Source organism: Trichomonas vaginalis, chromosome VI (assembly GCF_026262505.1).
Source record: "Trichomonas vaginalis G3 chromosome VI, whole genome shotgun sequence".
NCBI lineage: Eukaryota > Parabasalia > Trichomonadida > Trichomonadidae > Trichomonas > Trichomonas vaginalis.
The window spans coordinates 1,112,734-1,136,360 of NC_067208.1; the positions used below are offsets into that span (position 1 = coordinate 1,112,734).

At 32.9% G+C, this 23,627-nt stretch overlaps 11 protein-coding genes and 2 pseudogenes across 13 annotated transcripts, besides 7 other annotated features; 10 read left to right on the forward strand and 3 right to left on the reverse strand.

Annotated features, from left to right (window-relative positions):
• Positions 1-17,007: part of a mobile genetic element that runs on past the window's edge.
• Positions 1-17,968: part of a mobile genetic element that runs on past the window's edge.
• On the reverse strand, positions 235-588 carry TVAGG3_0783130 (uncharacterized protein; the record flags this gene model as incomplete). Its single annotated transcript, XM_051246425.1, has 1 exon — positions 235-588. A coding segment is annotated over one exon (354 nt), but the record flags the coding sequence as incomplete, so codon positions are not given.
• Positions 1,028-2,214, forward strand: TVAGG3_0783140 (organellar and viral DNA polymerase type B; the record flags this gene model as incomplete). Its single annotated transcript, XM_051246426.1, has 1 exon — positions 1,028-2,214. A coding segment is annotated over one exon (1,187 nt), but the record flags the coding sequence as incomplete, so codon positions are not given.
• TVAGG3_0783150 (keratin-associated protein family) lies at positions 2,362-3,307 on the forward strand (the record flags this gene model as incomplete). The annotated part of the gene is made up of 1 exon (XM_051246427.1): positions 2,362-3,307. A coding segment is annotated over one exon (946 nt), but the record flags the coding sequence as incomplete, so codon positions are not given.
• TVAGG3_0783160 lies at positions 4,131-5,166 on the forward strand (annotated as a pseudogene). Its single transcript has one exon. A coding segment is annotated over exon 1 (1,036 nt).
• Positions 6,977-7,351, reverse strand: TVAGG3_0783170 (uncharacterized protein; the record flags this gene model as incomplete). Its single annotated transcript, XM_051246428.1, has 1 exon — positions 6,977-7,351. One exon carries the CDS (start codon positions 7,349-7,351, stop codon positions 6,977-6,979), a length of 375 nt encoding a protein of 124 aa, XP_051081903.1.
• On the forward strand, positions 7,459-8,249 carry TVAGG3_0783180 (KilA, N-terminal/APSES-type HTH, DNA-binding family; the record flags this gene model as incomplete). Its single annotated transcript, XM_051246429.1, has 1 exon — positions 7,459-8,249. A coding segment is annotated over one exon (791 nt), but the record flags the coding sequence as incomplete, so codon positions are not given.
• TVAGG3_0783190 (uncharacterized protein) lies at positions 8,424-8,609 on the reverse strand (the record flags this gene model as incomplete). Its single annotated transcript, XM_051246430.1, has 1 exon — positions 8,424-8,609. The coding sequence occupies one exon, from the start codon at positions 8,607-8,609 to the stop codon at positions 8,424-8,426; it is 186 nt and encodes a 61-aa protein (XP_051081905.1).
• On the forward strand, positions 11,211-12,182 carry TVAGG3_0783200 (annotated as a pseudogene). The gene has a single exon. A coding segment is annotated over exon 1 (972 nt).
• On the forward strand, positions 12,689-13,249 carry TVAGG3_0783210 (organellar and viral DNA polymerase type B; the record flags this gene model as incomplete). Its single annotated transcript, XM_051246431.1, has 1 exon — positions 12,689-13,249. One exon carries the CDS (start codon positions 12,689-12,691, stop codon positions 13,247-13,249), a length of 561 nt encoding a protein of 186 aa, XP_051081906.1.
• Positions 15,734-16,238, forward strand: TVAGG3_0783220 (uncharacterized protein; the record flags this gene model as incomplete). The annotated part of the gene is made up of 1 exon (XM_051246432.1): positions 15,734-16,238. A coding segment is annotated over one exon (505 nt), but the record flags the coding sequence as incomplete, so codon positions are not given.
• On the forward strand, positions 16,780-17,010 carry TVAGG3_0783230 (kinase C-related family; the record flags this gene model as incomplete). The annotated part of the gene is made up of 1 exon (XM_051246433.1): positions 16,780-17,010. One exon carries the CDS (start codon positions 16,780-16,782, stop codon positions 17,008-17,010), a length of 231 nt encoding a protein of 76 aa, XP_051081908.1.
• Positions 17,058-17,294, forward strand: TVAGG3_0783240 (uncharacterized protein; the record flags this gene model as incomplete). The annotated part of the gene is made up of 1 exon (XM_051246434.1): positions 17,058-17,294. One exon carries the CDS (start codon positions 17,058-17,060, stop codon positions 17,292-17,294), a length of 237 nt encoding a protein of 78 aa, XP_051081909.1.
• Positions 17,969-19,261: a mobile genetic element.
• Positions 19,261-20,178: a mobile genetic element.
• Positions 20,178-20,382: a mobile genetic element.
• Positions 20,383-21,410: 1,028 nt separating this feature from the next.
• Positions 21,411-21,828: a mobile genetic element.
• Positions 21,829-22,587: 759 nt separating this feature from the next.
• Positions 22,588-23,346: a mobile genetic element.
• Positions 22,612-23,346, forward strand: TVAGG3_0783310 (uncharacterized protein; the record flags this gene model as incomplete). The annotated part of the gene is made up of 1 exon (XM_051246435.1): positions 22,612-23,346. One exon carries the CDS (start codon positions 22,612-22,614, stop codon positions 23,344-23,346), a length of 735 nt encoding a protein of 244 aa, XP_051081910.1.
• Positions 23,347-23,627: the final 281 nt, after the last annotated feature.

A 23,627-nucleotide genomic window follows, 5' to 3' on the forward strand; every position in this document is an offset into this window, starting at 1 on the left:
TTCAAGTTAGCAATTTGTAATATCTATCCAAAACTTCTTCAACAGTATCGAACTCATCTTCATAATGCAAACCTAATCTTATTGACTTGGTGCAGTTCTCACTAACACAATATAGCGCTTTGCGCTCGGCGCCTTTGACGCCTTTTTCTGTTCTCTTGACTGACATAACTAACTCATTTGTTTCATCAAACAGCAACAACCAAAGTTCATGACCTAATACATAACATTCATACTTTATATTTTTAGCTCTGAGTTCTCTTGTAAGCTGTTGCATTTAATATTTTCTAAAAAGTCTACTTCAACAGTCATTCGCACTGGTGCCTTCAGTTCTACAGGCTCTCCTTGAAAGTCAACTAGTCTGAATTGCATGTCTTTCAAATTATGAGGACTAATGCGAACCCATTTACCTAAATGAGTTGCTATGACAGGAACGTTTGGAATGAACATTGAATTTACTTCATAACAGAAAGACTTATATTCTACTGAACCTTTACTATTAACTCCTGAAATACCTGTGACATTAGCTATTTTTGACTCAATGTATAAACAATTGCCATAACATACGTATGGAACAGATTTCATCTCAATCGTTTTGTCAAACTTTTCAAAGGAAATGTCATATGGTATGCTCCCAGAAGCAATTGAACTCTATGACTCATTCGTGTTATCTTAAACTCCTTCGCATAACTGAACTTCAAAACTCCTGCAATAAGTTTAACATTCATTAAGTTTTCTTCGTTCTCCTTGTTTATTGTAGTATTTATGAGCGCATTTAACACTCCAGCTAATGTTTCCATCTTATATTCTACATTATTGTGAAATCTTATTTCATGCTTCTTTCCATCTATTTCAAACTCCATGAAATCTGTTTCATCTGTTATGACAAAAGTTGCGATAGTATTGAAGTCAACAACTCTGAAAGCAAGCGCTTCATTCTGAAGACCTAAGTTTGTTTGTAGCTTTACTGTTCCGTATTCGTTTGGGTCAGTACTTTGCAAATAGAACAACATTTTATTCTCATTAAAATATGACTATTGCTGCATATGCGTATGAAACAAATGAAGCAAGAAGAGCACATGAACTAGTAAACGAAAACTCAACTTTAACCATTGAAGGCAATGATTTAGTCATTGACGATGGAAAAACTAAAAAAGTCATTGATTTCGATACTTTTAACACTTATGACCCATTCATTACAATAAGTAAAGTTCCTATCATAAATGATGGAACGGTGCAATATATAAATTCTACAGTAGATGCCTCATTAGTGAAAGTACTGAATGTTCTCATTGAATTGTTAAAGAGCTTTCGATTTGACGACAACATTAAATGCCTAAAGAATTTAGTCATGAATGAGAAACAAATATTAGGAGTTGCTGGTAGCAGTAATGATGTACACCTTATGACATTAGAATATTATAACGAACATAAAGATGAACTGAAAGGAGAGAAGGGTGACACCGGACCACAAGGAATACAAGGACCTCAAGGAATACAAGGACCTCAAGGAATACAAGGACCTCAAGGCGAAAACGGTTTGGATGGAAAGGATGGAAAGGATGGAAAAACTGCTAAATCATGGATATGGGACCTTATAAATACTGGTTTAACAGCTGCTTCATATGGAGTTCTTCAATACCAAATCGGAAAGATATGGGCAGTACTTGGTGAAGAAGCTTTAGATGATGTTAAAAATGCTTTGAACTTCATTTCAAATGGTTCGGATACTATTAAAACTTTATCTGGTTGGATGCAAGAAACAAGGAGTCAAATAGATACTGTAAGACGTATAGCAAACAATGCACGTACGGGATTGGATACTTTACGAAAAGCACAAAATACACTAAAGGAAGCAAATGATATTCTTGGCTCAGTATCAGACATGCATGAAGATTGGCTTAAAGGTATTGACAAATCTTTAAAAAATCACAGTCAGTCTATTGCTGACTACAAGAAAAGTATAGATTTTTTACATAGTGCTATGGACGTACATGATGGAAGCATAAGGAACTTACTTAATGCTAACAATAACTTACCAGGAACTATTAAAGCATTTATAAAGTCCTTTGTAAAACCCGGTGCTCTAACATTTAGGTCTTTGAGAGCAAGAGCATTGAAGTCAAGAGATGCAGAAACTCCAACAGAAACTCCAGAAGGAACTGAAACAACAGAAACTCCAGAAGAACCACCAAAACCAACAGCTAATGAAATATTGTTCGAATATTTTCCAAGGTACTCTGTTCTCATTGCATACATTCAAGAAATACTTAAGAAAGCAGACTTGACTTTAGGAGATGATGAAAGTTCTGTATATCTTTCGTTCCAATTCAAATAGCAGAACTTTTGAGACAGATATGCTTAATGTATGACAACATCTCTGATTTCACAAGATATGACGACGACCATGACCCCGAACACGGTGAAGAAGAAGTTTTACAAACATCCATTAAGACAGGAAAGGTTTTAACTCAAAGTCTCATTATTGACACCAAAGATGGCGAAGTGGACGTTCTTCAAGAGCTGAAGAAAAATACTTCTTCGGGAGGTGGTGGTAGGCATGAACTTGAAATAAATGAGATAGAAGAGAAATTAGCCGAAAAAGCAGATAAAGAACATAAACACAATATCTCCGATATAAATGAACTTCAAGCTACATTAAATAGTAAAGCGGACAAAAATGAACTTGACGCAACGAACAAAGTTTTGAAATCTCATAAACACAATATCTCCGATATAAATGAACTTCAAACTTCTTTAGACAATAAAGCAGACAAAAACCATGTTCATTATATAAGTTCTGATGAACAGATTATAACGGACTATCATGGATATTTAACACAGGGTGAAAAAGTGAATACGAAAAATGTTAATGAAAGAAGATATAAATTCATTCGTGCTAAAGGTTATGACATACACTGTACTGTACAGTATGACACAGGTATAGCACCACAATCATTTGGTTATAACGCTGAAATTTATGCTTCATACTTCTTTGTTAACGGTGTATTAGTTGAACCAAGATTTACTTTGAGAGTTAAGTCAAAAATAACTTTTGAAGATGCTATTAAAAGTAAAGCTGACAAAACAGAACTTGACGCAACGAACAAAGTTTTGAAATCTCATAAACACAATATCTCCGATATAAATGAACTTCAAACTTCTTTAGACAGTAAAGCCGACAAAAATCATACACATAAATCCTTCACTACTGTTAGAGCAGACGACATAATATTGAACTATGATTTGGGTTCAAGTGCACCTTTAGAGAATCCGAGTACAAGCGTAAAAGATACTCTTAACAATTTAGATAAGAGTTGCAGGAAATTGAAGTCATGCCAGAAACTTTGAAGCATATGAACTACCAGCAATGTTAGACAGTAAAGCCGACAAAACTTATGTGGATACAGAACTAACAAAGAAATTTTCGAAACCAGATACAATGACATTTACAACAGAAATTATAAATGGTGAACCAGCAACTCCATTTGAATTTGTTAGAGGTCTTCAACCAGATACTTTTGAATTTTTCTTGGATAATTCTATTGAACTAACATTACATTATAAAAGTGGAACAAATGCAACATTTCATCCGGGAGATACATTCCAAATGGTATTTAATGACATAAGTTCTTTAGAATATGTTTATAGAGTTATGAGCATATATGATTTAATATATCCTATAGGAGCTGTTTATACGTCTATGAATCCAATAAATCCAAACACTTTATTTGGTGGTAGATGGTATGAAATAGTTGACAGTTTTCCATTCTACACTAATACGCAGTCAATGAAGATGGGAGGTTCAAAGAAAATAGGTATTGAAAACCTTCCTTCACATATGCATAGGTTCAGTGGAAGAACATCTGTGGAAGGAAACCATTCACATTCAATAACAAAAAGAGGTTATATAAATCTTGCAGCGGGTTCGAATAGACAGGGAATGAATAGATATGATATCTCAGATGACCCCAAAGATGTTAGCACAGGTATTTTCTGTGGAACTGCAGGAAATCATACACATGTTGTAGCTGGTATTACAGACCCAGCAGGTAATGGAAAAGATTATATGCCTCCTTATATAACAATGCACGCTTGGATACGAGTTGGTTAAAATCTTTAACTTTACATAAATGAGCTTGAAAGAAGTATTCGAACAACATCCATGGAGGTCTTTTAAGAAATTCAATGAAGCTGCAAAGAGTTCGGGATTTACTAACAGAGCTGAAGTGAAAAGGTTCTTTGACAAAAATGTTGTACATCAAACAAAAATAAATCCTTACGACTACTTTTTACCAATTTACTCCAACACTCCTGACGCATACCAATTTGACACTCTCATTCAAAGCAGAAAAGGAGGACATAAACCATTCCTCATCTTCATTAATGTTAACACTCGCAAAGCTTTTGCGTATATAATGAGAAATAAAGGAACTCATGAAGTGTTAAGAGTTTTACAAAAGTTTGTAGCAGAACATAGCCCAAGTATTTTAACATCAGACCAAGACGGTGCATACCTCAGCAACGAAATCACAGAATTTCTCATTAAGCATAACATAACTCACTACACTACTGAAGACCATAACCATAACATACTCGGTATCATTAACCGCTTCATAAGGACTCTCAGAGATTTAAATCAAGAGCGAGACTTTACCGAAGAAACAATGAAACATTTCATCGAAGTTTACAATTCCTCAACACATTCTACAACAGGACATACACCAAATTCAATGACACAACAACAAGAAGAAAAGTATATACAAAAGAAACGAAGTCAAACACAAAATATCAGAAATTCAACACAATTTACTCTCATTCCTGGAACAAAAGTTCGTGTAGTTCTTGACGACAAACCGTTGACAAAGAAACGTTTAAGGTTAAGTCGAAATTATTATATCGTAGACTCTACGCAAGGTAATGGATATCTTATAAAAGCTGCTGACGACTCCATAGCATTTTACCTCGTCATAAATTAGTCGAAAGTAGTAATGGCAAACTTGCTGAAACCATTGACGAAGCAAAGCGAGGAGTGGTTATTGAAATACTTGACTACAACATAAACGATGACACTTATAAAGTAAGATATGAAGGAGGCGTTGAAGATGTTATACCATCTAAGAACTTGAGAGAATCTAAACCAACTCATCTGGGACCATTAGAGCGGGAGTACTGGAAAGATAAAAACATGCCAGAAAGAATAAGAAAATTCTTCTAAACTTTTTCGTTGGATGTAAATCAGACAAAAATATATTATAGGTGAAGAGGTGAGATTTCACCTGTTTTCTCACCTGTTTTTTCACCTCTTGAATTTTCGTGAATTTCCTTAAGATAGAAAAAATAAAGTTAGTTTTATTTTTATTTATTTTTTATTTTGTATAAAAGATATGATTTCAACAATCGGCACAACAACAATTCAAGCCGCGAACGGCGGGACTCTGTCCACAACAACTTCACCAAACTCGTTAGTCATGAATCCAACATCTATGTTAGTAGAGATGGAAAGCTTCATTCCTTCTTCATTTACTTTCGAAAAGAAATAAAAAAATTAAGAACTTTTAACAAGTAATTTAGACTGTAGTGCGAAAGATGAAACAAATGAACAGTATCTTTATGAAATGGAGGACCTATCGACCATTTACCTAAACTACCTGAAATTCAGCATCAAAAACTAACTATTCCTGAATTCGACGAAATTGAAGTCAAAGCAACTGACTCAGTAGAAATAAAGAAGTTCATACGTAAAGTAAATTATGAATTCCTTGGTTTTCATTGCAACCATAAAGTTATGGACAAAGATTGCGATATGGTATATAAAATGTTTCTGACATATATAAATCTGAAGAATTTAAGACCTACGACAACTTTGTTTCGTTAGTTGCTGAATGTGTTTGGGAAATAAGAGATAAAGATAGAAGAGGCAAAGTATGGAACGAACAACTAAGACCCGCTATGTTTGAGATGAAGAGAGCAATTGACGCTTTAGTTGTTCTAGCAGGTCAAATTTCAATGTATAATGCAAAAATGAACCCACAATGTTCAAAATGTAAAGCAGCAATAAGGAAATATAACTACTCCGTCAAAGAGATAGAAAGAATGCGAAACGACTATGCAGACTTAAAGAAAGAAGCAGAAAAGCCAGCAGAAGATAAAATGGACATGTTAGCATTTCTGAACAAAAACTATCCAACAGTAGAAGATTTCCTTCTATCTGACGTCAAGAAGAAATATAAAGAGACTTTCGGCATTGTTAAAACTTTTGATATCCTCAGCGAAGAAATAGAAGCTACAAAACTGTTTAGGATTTCAAATATACATCGTACAATTCATGTAAAACGCTTGTGAAAAAAAGAGGTGAAAAATTAGGTGAAAAAAGAGGTGAAATCTCACCTCTTCACCTAAATTATATTTTTGGTCATTTACACTCATTTACGAAGAAGTCATGACAAAGCATTTACGATGAAATCTTGACAAGGCATTTACGAAGAAGTTATGACAAAGCATTTACGAAGAAGTTATGACAAAGCATTTACGAAGAAGTTATGACAAAGCATTTGGGTTTGACGTTAGTCATGAGGGTGAAAAATTAGGTGAAAAAAGAGGTGAAATCTCACCTCTTCACCTAAATTATATTTTTGGTCAAAGCTTCCACGAGAGAAAAGATTCCTCATTTGCTAAGGATTCCAAAAATGAAAAAATCGTTGATTTCGGCTGAGAAAAAACGGCAAAAACCCTTCTTCCACGGGAACAAAGAAATAAAGAAGAAATAAAGTAAATTTTTTATTTATTCCCGTGGAAGATAGAGCACTTTTATGACACTTTTTATTCACGACAAACAAGACAAATAAAGAAAATAAGAAAATACGGCGCTGTCGCGGTTCGAACCACAGACCCTGACCCCTCCATAACACCACCTTAGACCACTGTGCTACGTAGCCTGTCGACATAAGATTTTATAAATTGCATATTTGACGTAAATTTATTTCCATCTGGCTTCCCACTGCATAAGATATTCATACGTGTTTGTAAGACATTCATTAAACTTCTTTTCTATTGCATCTAATCTTGCGTTATTTTTTTCAATAACTTGTCTGTATTCTTCATCATCTCCAGCAGTGTTTGGGTCTTCACGTTTAAAATATTCATTGTTAACCAATTTTTTATCTACAAATTTTATTAGTGTTTGATTCACTTCGTTATGATAACGGTCATATTCTTTCAATACGTAAGTGAAGACAAAATGCGTCGTACCTTCAATCTTAAAGCTTAAAGAACTTTCAACACAGTTTTGAGGGTCTGTCAGTGCGTCAATGAGATAGTATTCGAAGTCAGTCAATAATCTTTTTAAAGTCATTTCATACAGGATAAAATTTAATGTTGTGAAGAAATAGTGTTTATCTCAAAAAAAATAAAGTTAGTTTTTATTTTATTTATTTTTTTATCCTGTATGTAAAGACAGATATGTCAACATTAGAGAACACAACAACTGCTATCGTTCATGAAGTCATAAATGAAGAATACGAATACATACAGTATAACAAACAATTGAGACTCATTCGTTCTGTCAAAGACGACATGTACCAAATGCAAAGTATTTTGACGGCTTGTTTTGCTCCAGATACTAAGCTTCCTAAAGACTGGTTTAGGAACCAAAGCACCATAGAACTATTAAGTGAAGCACAGCGAGACGTACTTTTTTCTGAAAACAGTGAAGAACAGCGAGTAGGTAAAAAATCCCAGTCGCCAAAACTCTATGAAAACCGTGAAAAATTGCCAAACGGTTTGAGAGGATATTATGTTCATAGACTTTTAGTAAATGCAGTTGCAATGTGGGCTTCACCACGTTATGCTTGGAATATTTACAAACTTCTTGACGAACTTCACAGACAAGAACGTGGAGAGATGGAAAAGAAACTTCAAGCAAAAGATGAAGTCATTGAATCCAAAGACAAAAGCATACAGAAAAGAATACCGCGTTCAGTACCAAAAGGAAAGGAAAAGAACTATAAGTATATGATTTATACTGAAGAGTTGGAGAATGAAGAAGACAGAGATATGGTTATGTTGCATTTAGTCAGAAGAAACAACAAAAGCTTTTACGACCTTGCTAAAATATATAAATCTGACAGAAACTGGTTCTATCGTGAAAACTTACCGATTTCAATGACACCGAATGAGCAAATAAAAGAAATTGTCAAAAATACTCTTCCTCAAACACACTATGACATCAAAGGTTGCACAATACTTACCTTCAAAGAAGACTTACCATTACTGAAGGAAAAAATAACAGAATATTTCGATAACTTCAAAGAGGAAGAATGAAGTCACGACAACATTAACGAAGAAGTCACGACAACATTAACGAAGAGAGAATGAGGTGAAAAAACAGGTGAAATCTCACCTCTTCACCAAAAATATATTTTTGGTTAAATAGCTTCAGGGTCAATTTCTTCAACCATTTCACTTCCTTCGTCAATGTCAATAGAAGCTTCTTCAACCTTTGGTAAGAACTTTTGTATAACATCTTTGTTCGTTATTGTCTTCAGAGATGAAGGATAATATTTCACAGATGTTTCACCCTTCTTATATTCTTTCTGTTCGGAAAGATTCATAGCAATACTGAAGAAGTCAATGTTGGAGTTCTTTATAACAGTATAATGAGTATCTTTGACATTCACGAAGAAACCCTTTTGTTTCAAAACTACTGCTAACTCTTGTGAAGTATAACGTTTGCGGTCAATGACAATAGCTAATGGTCTGACATACTGACCGAACTTAGATTCTTTCACAAACTTCTTGTTAAAGATAACATTACGTTTGCAGAACCATTGAACTCATTCTTGATGGCAGTAGCGAGAGCATTGTATGAAAAGAACTTGCAATCTTGCATGTGTTTCATTAAAATAAAAATATTAAATTATTTTGAAAAATAACTTAAAAAAAATGTAATCTAATTTTTCAAAAAATATTTTTTATCCGATAGAAAAGATGACAGAAAATTAACTTTTTACATAGCGCCAGACCCTTCTTGCCCACATCCTTTTAAGCCACAATATATAGACATAGAACTAAATAGAGAAAGCGAAATTCCACAATATATATACATAGAACAAATAGGAAGGCGAAATTCTACAAACAGAAGAAAGCGAAATTCCACAAACATATAGAGACCTAGATAACGAAAATGGATATGCGCTATTCTGGTTAGATTGTCCTTATAAAATGTATGAAAAAAAGGCTTTATATGAAGAATATAGAAAATATTGTCATGAAAACGATATAAGACCAAGCTCTAGAGAAAAATTCTATGCTGGTATAAAACATCTTTTCGAAGTTCGGAATGGCAAATATATAAAAAATAATTTTTCTAAGTTTATTTTTTTCGAAAAAATATTTTTTTATTTCCTACTAAAGATGTATCGGAAGTTGTCTAAGTTAGAACACTCGGAAATAAAACAACTTCTTACAGAAGCTAATATAGATGTTGCAAAACATTACGCAAAACAAAAAAGCACTCGCTGACTTCATTAAAGACTACAATGGTGCAATAAGTTATGATAGAATTCATGAGTTCATAAAGCCGCAACGCGGCGAGGACGAAGTCCATGCAAGAGCATTTCCTTTAAATGACATTGCTATTGACTTATATCATAGACGTTCAGTACCTCATGAAGTAAGAAGAGAAATGTTTGACATAACAAATGCGAACGAAATACTCGTAAAGCTCTTTCATGATGTTCGTCAAGAAATGTTTGACATAACAAATGCAAACGTTGGTGAAACAAGAAGAGAGACGACACACTGAAACAACAGAGAAGAGAGATGTTTAAAAGTGCTATAGAACAAGTTCGCAAAGCTAACGATGTCATTCGTTCCATTGACGACAAACCAAAAGAAGGTGAGAGATGGTTAAAGAAAGATGAAGAGAATAGGAAGAGAAATGTGAAGTCAGGCAATAGACTCATTGACTTTAACATCGAAGCTTTAGATGAACCAAACAGAGACTATTACACAAACATTTCGGTAAGGTTTTCATGAGACTCTTAGAGAAAATTAAAATAAACTCCCAACAGAGATGGATGGTATGTTATAAACTTGGTGGAAAGTATGAATGTTCTACGTTAAACCTCAATAATATTGGAACATTACTACATCAGCTCTTGAAGGAGAACTTTATATCAGAGATAGAAGCAAATGCTGCAGGTATTGTTGAAATGCACTATGACTTCTTCTTGACAAACATAAAGAATCTTACTGAAATAAAGATGTATGATTTAACAGAATATGAAGGCTTAACGATGTCAGATGTAAAGAAAGGCAAACCAAAAAAGAGACCATATAGAGATGAAAGCACACTGACAAATGACCAGAAAGCCATTTTGGAAGCTCTTAAGCAAACAGGAAACCCAGCACTTATAGAAAGCTTTTGGAAAGATAATGGTGAAAAGAAGTTTTATAAGAAGAGAAGCGGTCAGTTATGGAAGTATCTTTGCACATTACCTATAAATCTTGAACGCTACCAAATCTTCAATGAACTGAACAAAAGAACTGCAATACTTATGACAGAGGACAATTGTTTCGTTTATGCTTGCATTCAGGCTGGAGTAAATGAAGAAACTATTGACCACATGAGAGAAGTCATTCGTGTTAGAGACTTTCCTCAAAGTAAAGTACAAGAAATTTCTGACGCAACAGGTATAGCATTTAATGTTACCATTGGTTATTTCAATGACTCAAGACATAATGAAATAAAGAGATATATACCAAAAGAATGCGAAACTGTTAGAACTATTGACTTACTTCTTGTTGAAGACCACTACATGCTAAATGAAAGACTTCCAATGACAACATACTTCATTCGAAACTATAAAGAAATTCTCAAGCTTGTGGTGGAATGAACATTGAGAAACAGATGAAGATTTATACAAAGAGAGAAGATAAATATGTAGTTCGTTATGATAGAACAACACCGTTATGGGATGTTATGAAAACATTGTGGGAGTGCAAATATTTCGAACCTATTTCTTATGGAGAACTTTTCACATATACTACTGACTTATATAAACAGAACCTTGCACCATTTAAAGATTTGACATATGCTCCAAAGTATTGTGTACAACTGAAGAAGAAAGCAGAGTCAAAAGAAGTAAATAAAGCTAAATGTAAATTCATTCCTGAGCACGTTTTCTTTGCTGACTTTGAGTGTAGTACGGATGGCTTTCATAAAGCTTTTAACATCTGTTATGACAGTGAAGATGGTTCAGTTAGTGAAAGCATTTGGGGTCAAAACTGTGCAACAGAATTTTTGGAAAGACTTCCTGACAAGAGTTTAATATATTTTCACAACCTCAGTTATGACATAAACTTCATCTTAAGACACATGACAGAAGTGAAAGGAACTCCCATCATTAAAGGTTCACGAACAATGCAAATAACTGGTTTATATAAAGGACGGGCAATTATTATAAAAGACTCTTACAGTGTTATAAATAAGAAGCTTAAACTATTTCCTGCTATGTTTAACTTACAAACAGGACCGAAAGAAGTATTTCCATATAACTACTACAGCAGTGTTTTGTTAGCAAATGACAACAGAACTGGTGTCATTTCTGAAGCATGTAAGTTTATCCATGATGCAGATACATTTATGAAGAACATAGATTCCATCAAAGGTTGCAGAATAGATGAAAACCACTTCGACTTAGAAAAATATAGCACGTTTTACTGCAAACAAGATGTAAGAATTTTAAGAGAAGGTTTTGTAAAGTTCCGCAATGACTTATTGAAAGAGTTTGATTTAAACGTTTATGACTACGTTAGTATTTGTTCTATTGCTAACAAATTGTTTGAGAACAGAGTATACTTCCCGAATGGAAATCTTTATGACCTCTCAAATAAACCAAGAGAATTTATTTCGAGATGCATTCAAGGTGGAAGATGTATGTTGTCAGATAACATGAAACAAAAGAGCAAAAAGAAACTCATTGCTGACTTCGACACTGTTTCATTATATCCTTCAGCTATAGCAAGACTTTATACTTTAGAAGGTATTCCAAAAGTATTGAAGGAAGAAATGTTAAGCACAGAGTATCTCATGAGACATTTATTCGATGATGACCAAAAGGAACCCATTGGTGAAAAGTTTATGTCTGGCTTCTTTGTTCTCATTAAGATAACAGAGATTGGTATACCCAGACACTTTCATTTAATAGTTTGCGACCCTGAACTAAATCCAGAACTTAACGTTCCAAGAAGTTCAAACACTTGCTGTCTCATGTATGTTGACCATATAACATTACAAGACCTCATAAAATATCAAGGTGTCAAATGTGAAGTGTTGCAAGGATACTATTACGATGGAAACAGAGATATGAGAATAAGAGATGAAGTAAAGAAGTTGTTTGAGTTAAGGTTAAAGTATAAGAAAGAAGAAAACCCCTTACAAGAAATTATAAAACTCATTCTGAACAGCATTTATGGCAAAACTATTCTATCTCCTATTGAGTCAAAAATAACCATAGTAGATGACAAAGATGCTATAAGATATGCTATAAGAAATTACAACCATATAGTGAAGTTCGAAGGTTTGGATGGTTCAGATAAAACTATTTTCAAGCTAACGAAAAGCATTTGCAGACACTTTAACTTCTGTCCACTTGGTGTTAATATTCTGTCTATGTCAAAACGTATTATGAATGAAGTATTCTGTACTGCAGAGGACATGGGACTTCAAATCTTTTACCAGGATACCGACAGTATGCACTTATATAATGAAGACATCCCAAAGCTTGCAGCAGAGTTTAAGAAGAGATATGGTCGCGAACTTATAGGAAAGAACCTTGGTCAATTTCATAGCGACTTTGCAGAAATAACACCTGGAAAACAAAGTTTAGCTTATAAAAGTATTTTCTGTGGAAAGAAGACCTACATAGACTTACTCACGAATGATTTAAATGAAGTTGCATTTCACTGCAGAATGAAAGGCGTGAAGCAAGATGTTATTGCTTTAACCGCTAATGAAATGTTTCCTGAAGCTATACAATGCTATTACAATGAAGATAAGAACATTCACATACCTGTTGGAACATATGACAAAGACTCTGAGTTCAGTTTAATGAAACTTTACAAAGCACTTTATGATGGTCAAGAGATTGCATTCGACTTATGTAAGTCATGTCAACCTTGCTTTGCTGAAAAGTTCAACTTTTCAATAACGACTAAAACAAGCTTTATTCGTAAGTTGAAGTTCTGAGGTCATTTATTTTTGTCAGCAATGAGGTCATTTGTGATAAAAATAAGCTAGCGTAGATTTTACAATACTGCGATGGTAGAGTTTAAGAGTTGTGCTTCAATGTAGAGACAGTCCTTCCCATCTGGAGGCAAGAACACTGGACATTTATGGTCATGAGTGGAGAACATGTCTATCCAAAACTCACGATTGAAGCCAGTTAATTTATAGTATTTAGGGTTAGGAAGTGGTGAAGTTCTTGTATGACCAATGAACTCATTTTCAACGCCTTTGGCTATATTAGAGTAAATATTGCTTGCTTTCTATCCCAAATGCCAGGTGTTACAATCTTTGAAAATTCATTTTTCCTCGGAAGCATTGCATCATAATTGAAAACATTCTTAAAATCATCACTTGGTTCGGAGATTTGAAATCTTATACGTAATGGATTTTCTTTCTTTTTAGCGACTTCATTGAATGGTGAGAATACAATGAATTGACAGTCATGAGTTCCATCTTCATTTTCATTAAATTCATAATGAAAGTCTATAAGTTGTGGCTGACTACCTTCTTCTTTCAGTTGTGCAAGAAACTCACGTAAAGGCTGTAAAGTTTGTACTTCAATGTGAACTTTTTCTCGAACATCTCATTAAATGAAATCATACATTGCAACAATGTTGTATCGTCTTTAAAGTATTTGTATATGTGAATGTTTTGGGCGCTTAAAGACTGTTCGTCATTTTCTATCTCGACTTGAAGTATAAAGTCAACCTTTCTGAAAGCACGTGTTATATACATAGATGTTATGCCAATGTACTTCTCTTCATTTATGTTCACAATCCAGTCTGTTGGAAACTTAAACGTTACTCTGTTCCCCTTTATTTTGACGTCAGGGTTTTCACTACTGAACGCAACAGATAAAGGTATTTGTCTATACATTTAGTTTCGGATAAAAATAAACCATTTACTCTTTCTTTGCTTCAGCTTCTTTAGCTTTTGCTTCAGCTTCTTCTCTAGCTTTCTTCGCCAGCAAACGTGGGTTCTTTGTCTTCCAGCAGCTAATGCAGCAAGTTGTTTTTCACTAAGTTTTCTCTTTGGTCTCTCTGGCTTTTGTTCTTGTTTTTGTTCCTTCAGTTCGGATAAAATTTGCTCACGAATTTCTTTCTTCAATGCTTCAACATCTATGACACCTTGGGTCTTGTCCGTAGGGCTTGTCTGAGTCATTTGACTGCAGATAAAAAACTAAATTAAAACTTTAACCGATGTAAAATGAGCTTGTCAAAATCAGAGCGAGAGTCTATTATATTAAATGACGCAAGAGGAATACAACATCCTTTCTATTATGTAAGTCAGAGTAAAGATGGTAAAATATACGTAAGAAAAAGAAAGGTTCCATTAGCGAATGCAGAGAGCGACAACATTAAGGTGCATGGCAAGGGGTGAAGCCCATATAAAACCTTCTGTTCAAACTGAAAAGTCAATAGAACAAGAAGAAAAGAAGCCAGATGTACTTTCAATAACGAACCAAGAGCTTATTGCAAAGTTCGTGAATTTCATTGAAAAGCAAACCGAGTCAAAGAACCCTGACCCACCAGTGAAAGAAGTTGAGACAAAAGAGAATGTACAGTTCATTGAAAATGTCAAGAAACAACTTCCACCACGAATGCCAAGAAGAAGAGTGAGAATAATGAAGTAAATAGATATTTTTATCTGAAGTAAATACATGCAGAACGAACAGCTAAACGAATTTACTCCAGCAGAGCATATTCATCAGATTCGCTCATATTTCGATATCATAGACAATGCAGTTCAAATTGGTGACACTAATAGAAAATATTCTGACGCAAAGATTCCATCACAACCTGGAACTGCTAAAGATAACACATGGGTAACATTCAATCTCTCACCTCCTGGTGAAAATATGTTGGACCTTTACAATACATTCATTACGTATAAAATGGAAGGTCAATTTATTGCAGATAAAGAAATTGGTTCAGGTTCCAATAAAACAAACCCACCAGGATTTTGGATTGGTTTCGATGACGCTTTCTATGCAGTTGCTGGATATCAAATCCTTGCAAATGGTCGTATCGTATATTCTCAAGACAACGCAAGAGAAGAAGCATATATAACTTCAAACTCACAAACTACCGAACAAATAAAGAAAGTAGATGTTTTTCAAAGACTCGACATGAAGATGTATGGAGTCATTCGGGAACATGCAGAACAGGACAAATTGTTAGTGGTCCAATTACAGCAGGAAAATCATTTGATTTTAAGCTTCGTTTAAGAATTCCTGTTAGAAATTTTCCATTAGAAGCTATTCGATTTATTCCAGCTTTTGCAGGAAACATTCAGCTTAAAGTAAAGTTCAGTAGCGACGCCTTACAATGCACATCTATATCTGTAAATGATATCATTGCTTTCAATCCAACTCTTAAAGTTGCATTTGCTTCAGATTCAAATCCACCGACAAATAAATTTGTTCCATGGAATGAACCATTCACTATGATAACGAAGGCAGTAGAAGCTAGTGGAACAGTTACTATTACAACTGTAACCCAGCAACTATTTCGAACAAAGATGGATTTTAATGAATGTTTCATTCATCCAAAGTCATTCTCTTTAGACCCTAACATTTATACAGAACTTGTAGAACATTATACAAACGAGGCTTTATGTTTTCCTGTTAAAGTTATGGATTGGATTCCTATGGACGGTTCATTCTCAAAGAATACAGATAGTTCAAGTGCAACATTTACAGCAGCTTATACGCCTATTAATGTTAAAAGTATTTGGGCACTATTTAGAAAGAAAGACAACTATTATGTTAATTTTGAGAACCCTAAGTTTAAATATCTTCAGCTTTCCATGGGAGCTTATGGAAATATGCCTGCAGAACCTGAAAAATCATATGGACCTGTATTTTATGAAATGGTTGCGAACGCTTGCAATACAAACAATGATATGATTGGATTTAATGAAGATGTTATGAGGTCATTGGTGGATGATGGTAGTGTGGAACATAAATGGGATAGCTATGACAACACACATTTCTTATGTGGTTTTCCAACAGAAGTGGACTTTTGCTTCCAGCAAGGTCAAAACATCTACTGCTCCAATAACATACAAATTGTCTGTTAAAGGACCTATTGAACTAGCAACTGAAAACGTACCAAAGCCACTTAATTGGATTTATGAGGGATTGTTGCTTTGCAATACAAGTAAGACAGTCAGGCATACCAATAATAAGACTTGACGACTATAACTTAGCAACTGACGACAGTGAGGAATAAAGGATGAACGTTTATTTTTAAAGCTTATAAATGAGTTCTTCATCAAGCTCTCGTGAACCTTCACCAATCTGTGAAACAAACTTTACCAAACGATTATGGAGCACCTATTGAATATTTCTTACGAGCTGCACAATGGCAAAGAGCAGTTTACCAAGGTTAGGTGTTCCACCAGCTCCTGTCAAAAATAGCATTTGGTCAAGTCCTTATATAAGATATGGTCTCCCACTAGGTTTGCTAGCTACAGCAGGAGCAGTTATGATGTTGAAAAGAAATAAAGCAAATGTTATAAATAATACTGAAGTAGCTGAAGTTAAACAAACTCCAACACCTTCGTCAAAACCAACGCCTTCACAAGCAAAACCTTCAATGACTCCTGAACCTATGGAAGTACAAACTCCTGTTCAAAAGTCAACTCCTAAACCGACTCCAACATTTAAACCAGAACCTACGCCTCAAATAAATCGTAAAACTCCTGCGTTTCCTTACTGAAAAATAACGTTATTTTTATTTTATTTGAACATTTTTATTTGATTGAAATGACGACTAAAGTCACTGAAGTAATGAAACAAAAGTTTTTGGTAGAATACATTAAATCAGGAATTATTCCAGAAGGTTTTTACGTTCATACTATGAAGGATGGTAGAGTTCAGTTTAGAAAGATAAAGCAACCATTAGATAGAGAAGGAATTTTGAGAAAGATTAAACTTCATGAGGACAACATTGCTGAACTTAAGAAGAAGTTAGAAGAGTTGGAGAAAGGAAGAGAGTTATAAAGCAATGAATTCAAGTGGGTGAAAAAAGAGGTGAAAAAAGAGGTGAGATTTCACCACTTCACCTAAATTTAAATGGATGTTTTCATACGTGTGAGGGTGGTGATATCATTAATTTTTTATTTTATTTTTAAGTTTACTGAAAATTTTTATTTGGATGTAAATGACAGAACAAAAGCAACTCATTCGAATTCCACAGTATAACAAACATACATTTAAACATTTATTCTTCCTTCCTGAGCATAACATGTTCTTTCAAATACATCCGAGACCAGTTGACTTTTCATTGACTGTTTATAAAGATAGAAATAGTTATATCATTAAACCATACGATGACGAAGGTAAGTTATGTAAATTGTACGTTAAGAAGTTAGAGAAAGTTTATGGCTTCAAGTATGACTACAATAGGGTTAACACTGATGATGAAGATATTGAGGAAAATTTATGAGAACATTAGTGAAGTTGTTAGTGAGAACGATAGTGAGAACGTTTATTTTTACATTAGTGAGTTCGTTAGTGAAGTGAAGTGGGTGGTGGTTTTGTAAATATTTAAGGTTAAGTTAGTGTTGTCGTTTGTGTTGTAAAATATACGTTAACGGTTTCGTAAAGTGTCAAATTCACAAGTATTGGGTAAGGTGGAACGCAGTGCCACAATACCCAACATAACCATACTAACTAGAGTTATGACGATGTCATCAATGCGCTCATTTTTCTTACCCAAGAAAAATGTTTGCTTTAATTGATGAAAGTGTGATTCCGCAATGTTATTCGTGGAATCACCTTCTCCACGATATAACATCATCCAATGTTCTTTGGTTCTTCTCCATTGTTTATCGAAATACTTCAAAGCGCGCGGTTCTTCTTCTTCTAACATTGTTGTCAAGAACTCATATGTTTCATCAGACTCTTCAGCCAGCTTTTCTGCATTCGTTGCATCTGCACGTAATGTCAAAAAGTCCATTGCTAAATAGAAGTTCTCAAAATTCTGTGGATTGTCAAAATAGCTTCCAACTTTTGCACATGCGCGTAAAACATGCACAGCGCACCAACTGAGCTGCGCAAGAGGAAATCCGTCCTCAATTGCGCGAGCAATGTTTAGCGCACAGTCAGCGCTCCAATGCTGTGGATCCAGGTGCGCAAACTCACAGAATTTCACCAAACATTCTTGAATTTTTTCAGATGTCTGAGGGTTCACTAAAAAATAGCAAAAGGGGAAAATTGTGTTTTGACTTGTTTTCATTGTTACTGCAAACAATTGGATCTTTCCTTTAATTAAAGAATGAGTGGAATCGACGTGGCGAGGGTTATCAATGCTATGCACCAATTCTTTTGCAGCAAAAGGTGCATATATGATTGTAAACTCGGAAAAATCTCCATTGTAATCAAATTGAACGAGATCATCTGGGCACTCTTCCTGTAAATTATTCAAAAATGCTTCCAAAGAAGTGTAAGGATCGTTTGATAATCTTTGTGCAATAATCTCATCAAGGCGATAAAATTTGTGCTTTAAAGCATCAGTAGACTGCGCGAAAAGTTTCATCGTTTCTTTGTTATTCGTATCAATTCCGAAGTTATCAAAAAATGCTTTTTGAGCAAGAAATTGCTTTCCACCGTTTTTAATATAAAGTTCGATCCATTTTTGATAAAATTTACTCGCGTAATGTGAACCCATTTCAACTCCTATATGATGGCAATGTTCTTCATTAACTTTGCTTATAGTAAACACTCCATTTTGTTCTTCAACCCTAAATTTTGCCTTGCATAGGGGATACGAACATGAATAAGTGACATATTGCTTTGGAGATCCCGTTCTTCTTCTGTATGGGACACCGCCCTTGACTTCCTGTTTAATACCAAAAGCAATAAGCTCCTCTAAGTCCACCGAAATCATAAAAATGAAGTGATTTTGAAAAGAGTTAACAAAATTCAAATCACATCAAAAACAAAAACACATAAAAAATATTTTATTAAAGGTAACTAAACTCCTTTCGCCGATCCGATTTGCTCCATATTTAAAATATAGCTTGCATATGTAGAAGAAAAGCTAATTTTGAAGTACGCCCGAAATCCACCAACAGGATTTCGAGCTACTAAAAAGGTACTTTTAAATGTGATTTTTTTATAAAAAATTAAATTTAGTTTAAGATCAGACTAAAAACTAATTTTATGGAAAATCTATATCGACAAATTTATTACTTATTGGGTATATAGATTTTTTGATTATGGCGATTATGTCTGATATGCTTCCAATAAGCCAAAACACATTTCATACTGATTTCTATAAAAGGTATCTTTATTATAGAAGTGTAAGCTATATCTGTTTGTTTTTTTATTATAACAAATTCAAAATTCTCTTATAAGGACTAGATGAAATCTGTATTATTAAATCATTAGCTAAATGAAGGTTCAAATAGAAAGTAAATATCAATTTATATGATACTGAAACCAAATAGTTCTTTTAAAAAGATAACACGCTGAAAATTATTGAGTATTTGCAAATCTCAAAAATCTATTGGTGAATTTGGCTCAACTTTTAAAATTATAACATCCATATCAAATCATAAAAGCAGACAAAAATTAAAGCCAAACCTATCGGCCAATTTTTTTGATATTTTGATTTTTGAGGTATACTTTTAAAAGTGGATTTAAAGCACTTATGAAAAAACATTAACTTCTGTCGTTATGATTATTGATTTAGACAATAATGATTTTAATCTTTGATTATCAAAACACTAAAGTCATCTTTTTAACATTTGCTTGGTAGCATTAACTCAAGTCTAAAGTACTATTTTATGTGGCACTCTTAGAATTTTTGTATTCATTGTACACGCTGAAATAGTACCATTAAAGTTATGGCGGACTTTCAAAAAATAGTTTGGTCACCTTTATTTTATTATACTCATTCGAAATTAAAAATAATAAAATTTATATATATTAATTTCATTAAATCAAGGTTAAAAATCTCACCGGAAAAATAACCTCAGTGTGATAAATTTATCACCGGAAAAATTTACAATAAGGTTAATACCGAAAATATCGAAAAATCAATATTTAAGGTTAATTTAAGAGTATGCACTTTTGTCACCTACTCTTTTTTTGATTTTGAAAAAAATTTGGAGAGAAGAACTCTTCGTTTTTGAATTTTATCACGATGGTTTTAAAGTATATTAGACACATGTATTGGTATTACTATTTTTGTATATTTTGAGAGAAAATCCCTAAAAAGTGAGAAAATCTAAGACGGTTTGAGAAAATATATAAACTATTGAAAATTTGAATTAAACTTCTAATTTGGAAAAAAGAAATTTGGAAAGAAGAAACTTCAAAAATCGAGATTTAGACTCAGCATCAAATGGAGAACAAAATGTTTCTTCATATGAAGGGAAAAATTTTCTTGTGAAGAAATAGAGTTTTTAAAATTTTATTGTATGTAATGAAATAAACAAATATTAAAATTATTTTTTGATAACAAGAAAATTCCCAATAGAAAATATTTGAGAGAAAGAAAAAAAGAAAATTGAAAAATATTACTCTCCTTTATATTTCATGAGATTTTAAATTTATTCTCATAAAATTGACAATTTTATACGTTAGTAGTATATGTTGAAGGGTTGTGTGACTTTTTTTGTAAACGTAAGAATTCATACAATATTGAACGATTTTGTATCATTTTTTTTAACATATGAAGTAAAAAATGTATGATTCTTACGGTTTTTATTCTTACGTTTTTGAATAAATCAAGATTTAAAAAATTTTCAAAATTGTAAGACATTTACACTCAGCCCATACATAACGAAATAAACACATTAAAAAAATTAACATTAATTTTAAAATAATTTATATTTCATCACTTATAAAAGAAGCTATATATAGATGATGTCAGATATTCCGCGATTAATTAAACATTGTTTAAATCCTGAATGGAATCAATGGAGTCATAATCAAAGACCTCATAAATGAGAAAAATAAATTAGAAATAATTATTTTTATGAATGAAAGATTCACTACCATAATGAAATACATAATGAAATAAAAAAATAAAAAATAAACTTTAAAAATTCATGTCTTACATTTTTGAATAATTTATTTTTTAATTCGTATGAAATGAGCGTCAAGACTAACGACGTTAAAAAATTGGGATTCACAAATGAGGAAATAAAGGATATATTAGATGAGGCGGGTTATGAGGTTGATAAATATTATTTAAGAAATTGTCAAAAATTCGCGGAGTTTTTAAATGAGTTTGATTATGATGGAAAAATGAATAAAGATGATGTTATAAATTTCTTATATCCCACATCTAAAGAAGAAAAACCTAAAGAACCTGATGTTTTCCCTGAATATTATGAAGAACGGATTAAAGATGATGAATACGATGAAATTGAGATTGAGAAATTGGAACAATTAAGAAATGAAATAGATGAAAAAATTAAGGAATTAAGAGAAGTTGAAAAATATAATGAAAATGAAGTAGAGGGTTTAATGAATATCCCAGCTTCAGAATCAGAAGTTCAAAAATCACATGAGGAAAGATATAAAAATTACTTTTTGGAATCTACTAAAAATTTATTAGATGGTGATATTGACGAAACACTTTCAGAAGAAGGCACAAAATTTATTCATAAACATAAGCTTCAGTTTATTGACGATGGAGATTATCCATGTATATTACTTTCACCTCCTCTTGATTCTGAAAAATTCAAAAAAGCACTGAAAAATGTAACATATGCAACAAATACGATTAAGAAAGAAGACCATGATATTTACACAAATTATTATTTAAATAAATGCACAGGTGTTGATAAAGTTTTTGATTTGTTAGATAAAATATCAAAAGAAACAATTGGTACATATAAAATTTTATGCGATTGTGGTTTCATTATTGAAGATACCAATAATGTTTCATATGAAAGAACAGCACCGAAGGAAGACGAAGTGGAAAGGTCTATACCATTCGTTATTAAGAACATAAAAGATATGAAAACTTATAAACATTATATTTATTCATTTATTTCAGAAAAAATGGAAGCAACCCATAAAACATCATCTCATCATTTTATAGCTATTCATACATTCCTTTTCAAAGTTGTGAAATTAAATAAGACAGGAATTAGATTTAATGTATCAGGGTACGCATTCTTGAGTAAATTAAAATGTATTCGTCACGTCGCAGATGATAAAAATTTATGTGTTCTTAATTCATTTTATGGACTTTAGCCCTGGACTCTCTGAGTCTCGGACTTTAAAAAAAATAAACTTTATTTTTATTTATTTTTTAATTTTTATTCTTACATAAATGAATAAAAATGGAACAGCTAAAATGAATGATAATCAAATAAGAGCCGAAGGTAGAAGGTTATTTAAACGCTTCTATAACATTCCTGATGGTGTTAATCCTAAAACTCGTAGAAGTTATTTAAATGAAGCCATAGATGCATATGAAGGATTTGACATTTCATCAGAAAGTGAGAGGTTAGCAAGAATGTTAAACGTTAATATTGATTTTTATTATTGTGACCCTCAACCAGAAGACGTAGACATTAACAAGGTAGACTTTCCATTAGTGGAATCAATAATGATAGATCCAGAATTTGAAACAGTAAATATTTTATTAACACAGAGTCCAAATGGAAAACTTCACGCTGACAGAATAACAGACGTTGAAGCACTCACTGGTTATAAAGTTTGTCCATATTGTAAAGAAGAAGTTTATTCTATCCGTGATGATCCAGAAAGGAAAAACCAAAGAAGATTTTTAAAGCATTGTGAGAAATGTAAAGAAAATAATGGAAGATTAATTCAAGACGTTCAGTTGCAAAAGACACAGCAACCATATGCACCACATATTACGAAACAGAAGATATATCAGTGGTTATTAGCACATAATTTGCAGGAATATTATAAACCAACAAGATATTATATTACTTTTGACTTCGAAACATTAGAGACTAAAGAAGAACTTCAACTTTCTGAATGTGCAACTTTGAACGCTTACTTAAAACCATTTATGGTATCATCAACTGTCAAAATAAGCCGCAAAGCGGCGAGGTCGTAGACCGTGATAAAACATTTACGAGGAATTTTTGCTTAACATCAAGTGATTCGTTCATCTCTGATTGGATTGAATTTTTATTTTCAACCTGTTCATTAGTTGCTAAATCAAATATTGAACAATATGAAGAATTAATGAATACATTAAATGAGAAACAAAAGGAAGCAATGAAAGAGCTTTTAGATGAAGAATTTAATAAAGTGAATATCATTGGTTTTAATTCGGGAAAGTTTGATTTAAATTTAATTCTTCGTGATTTAAATACTGCAAAATGGAAGATAAAA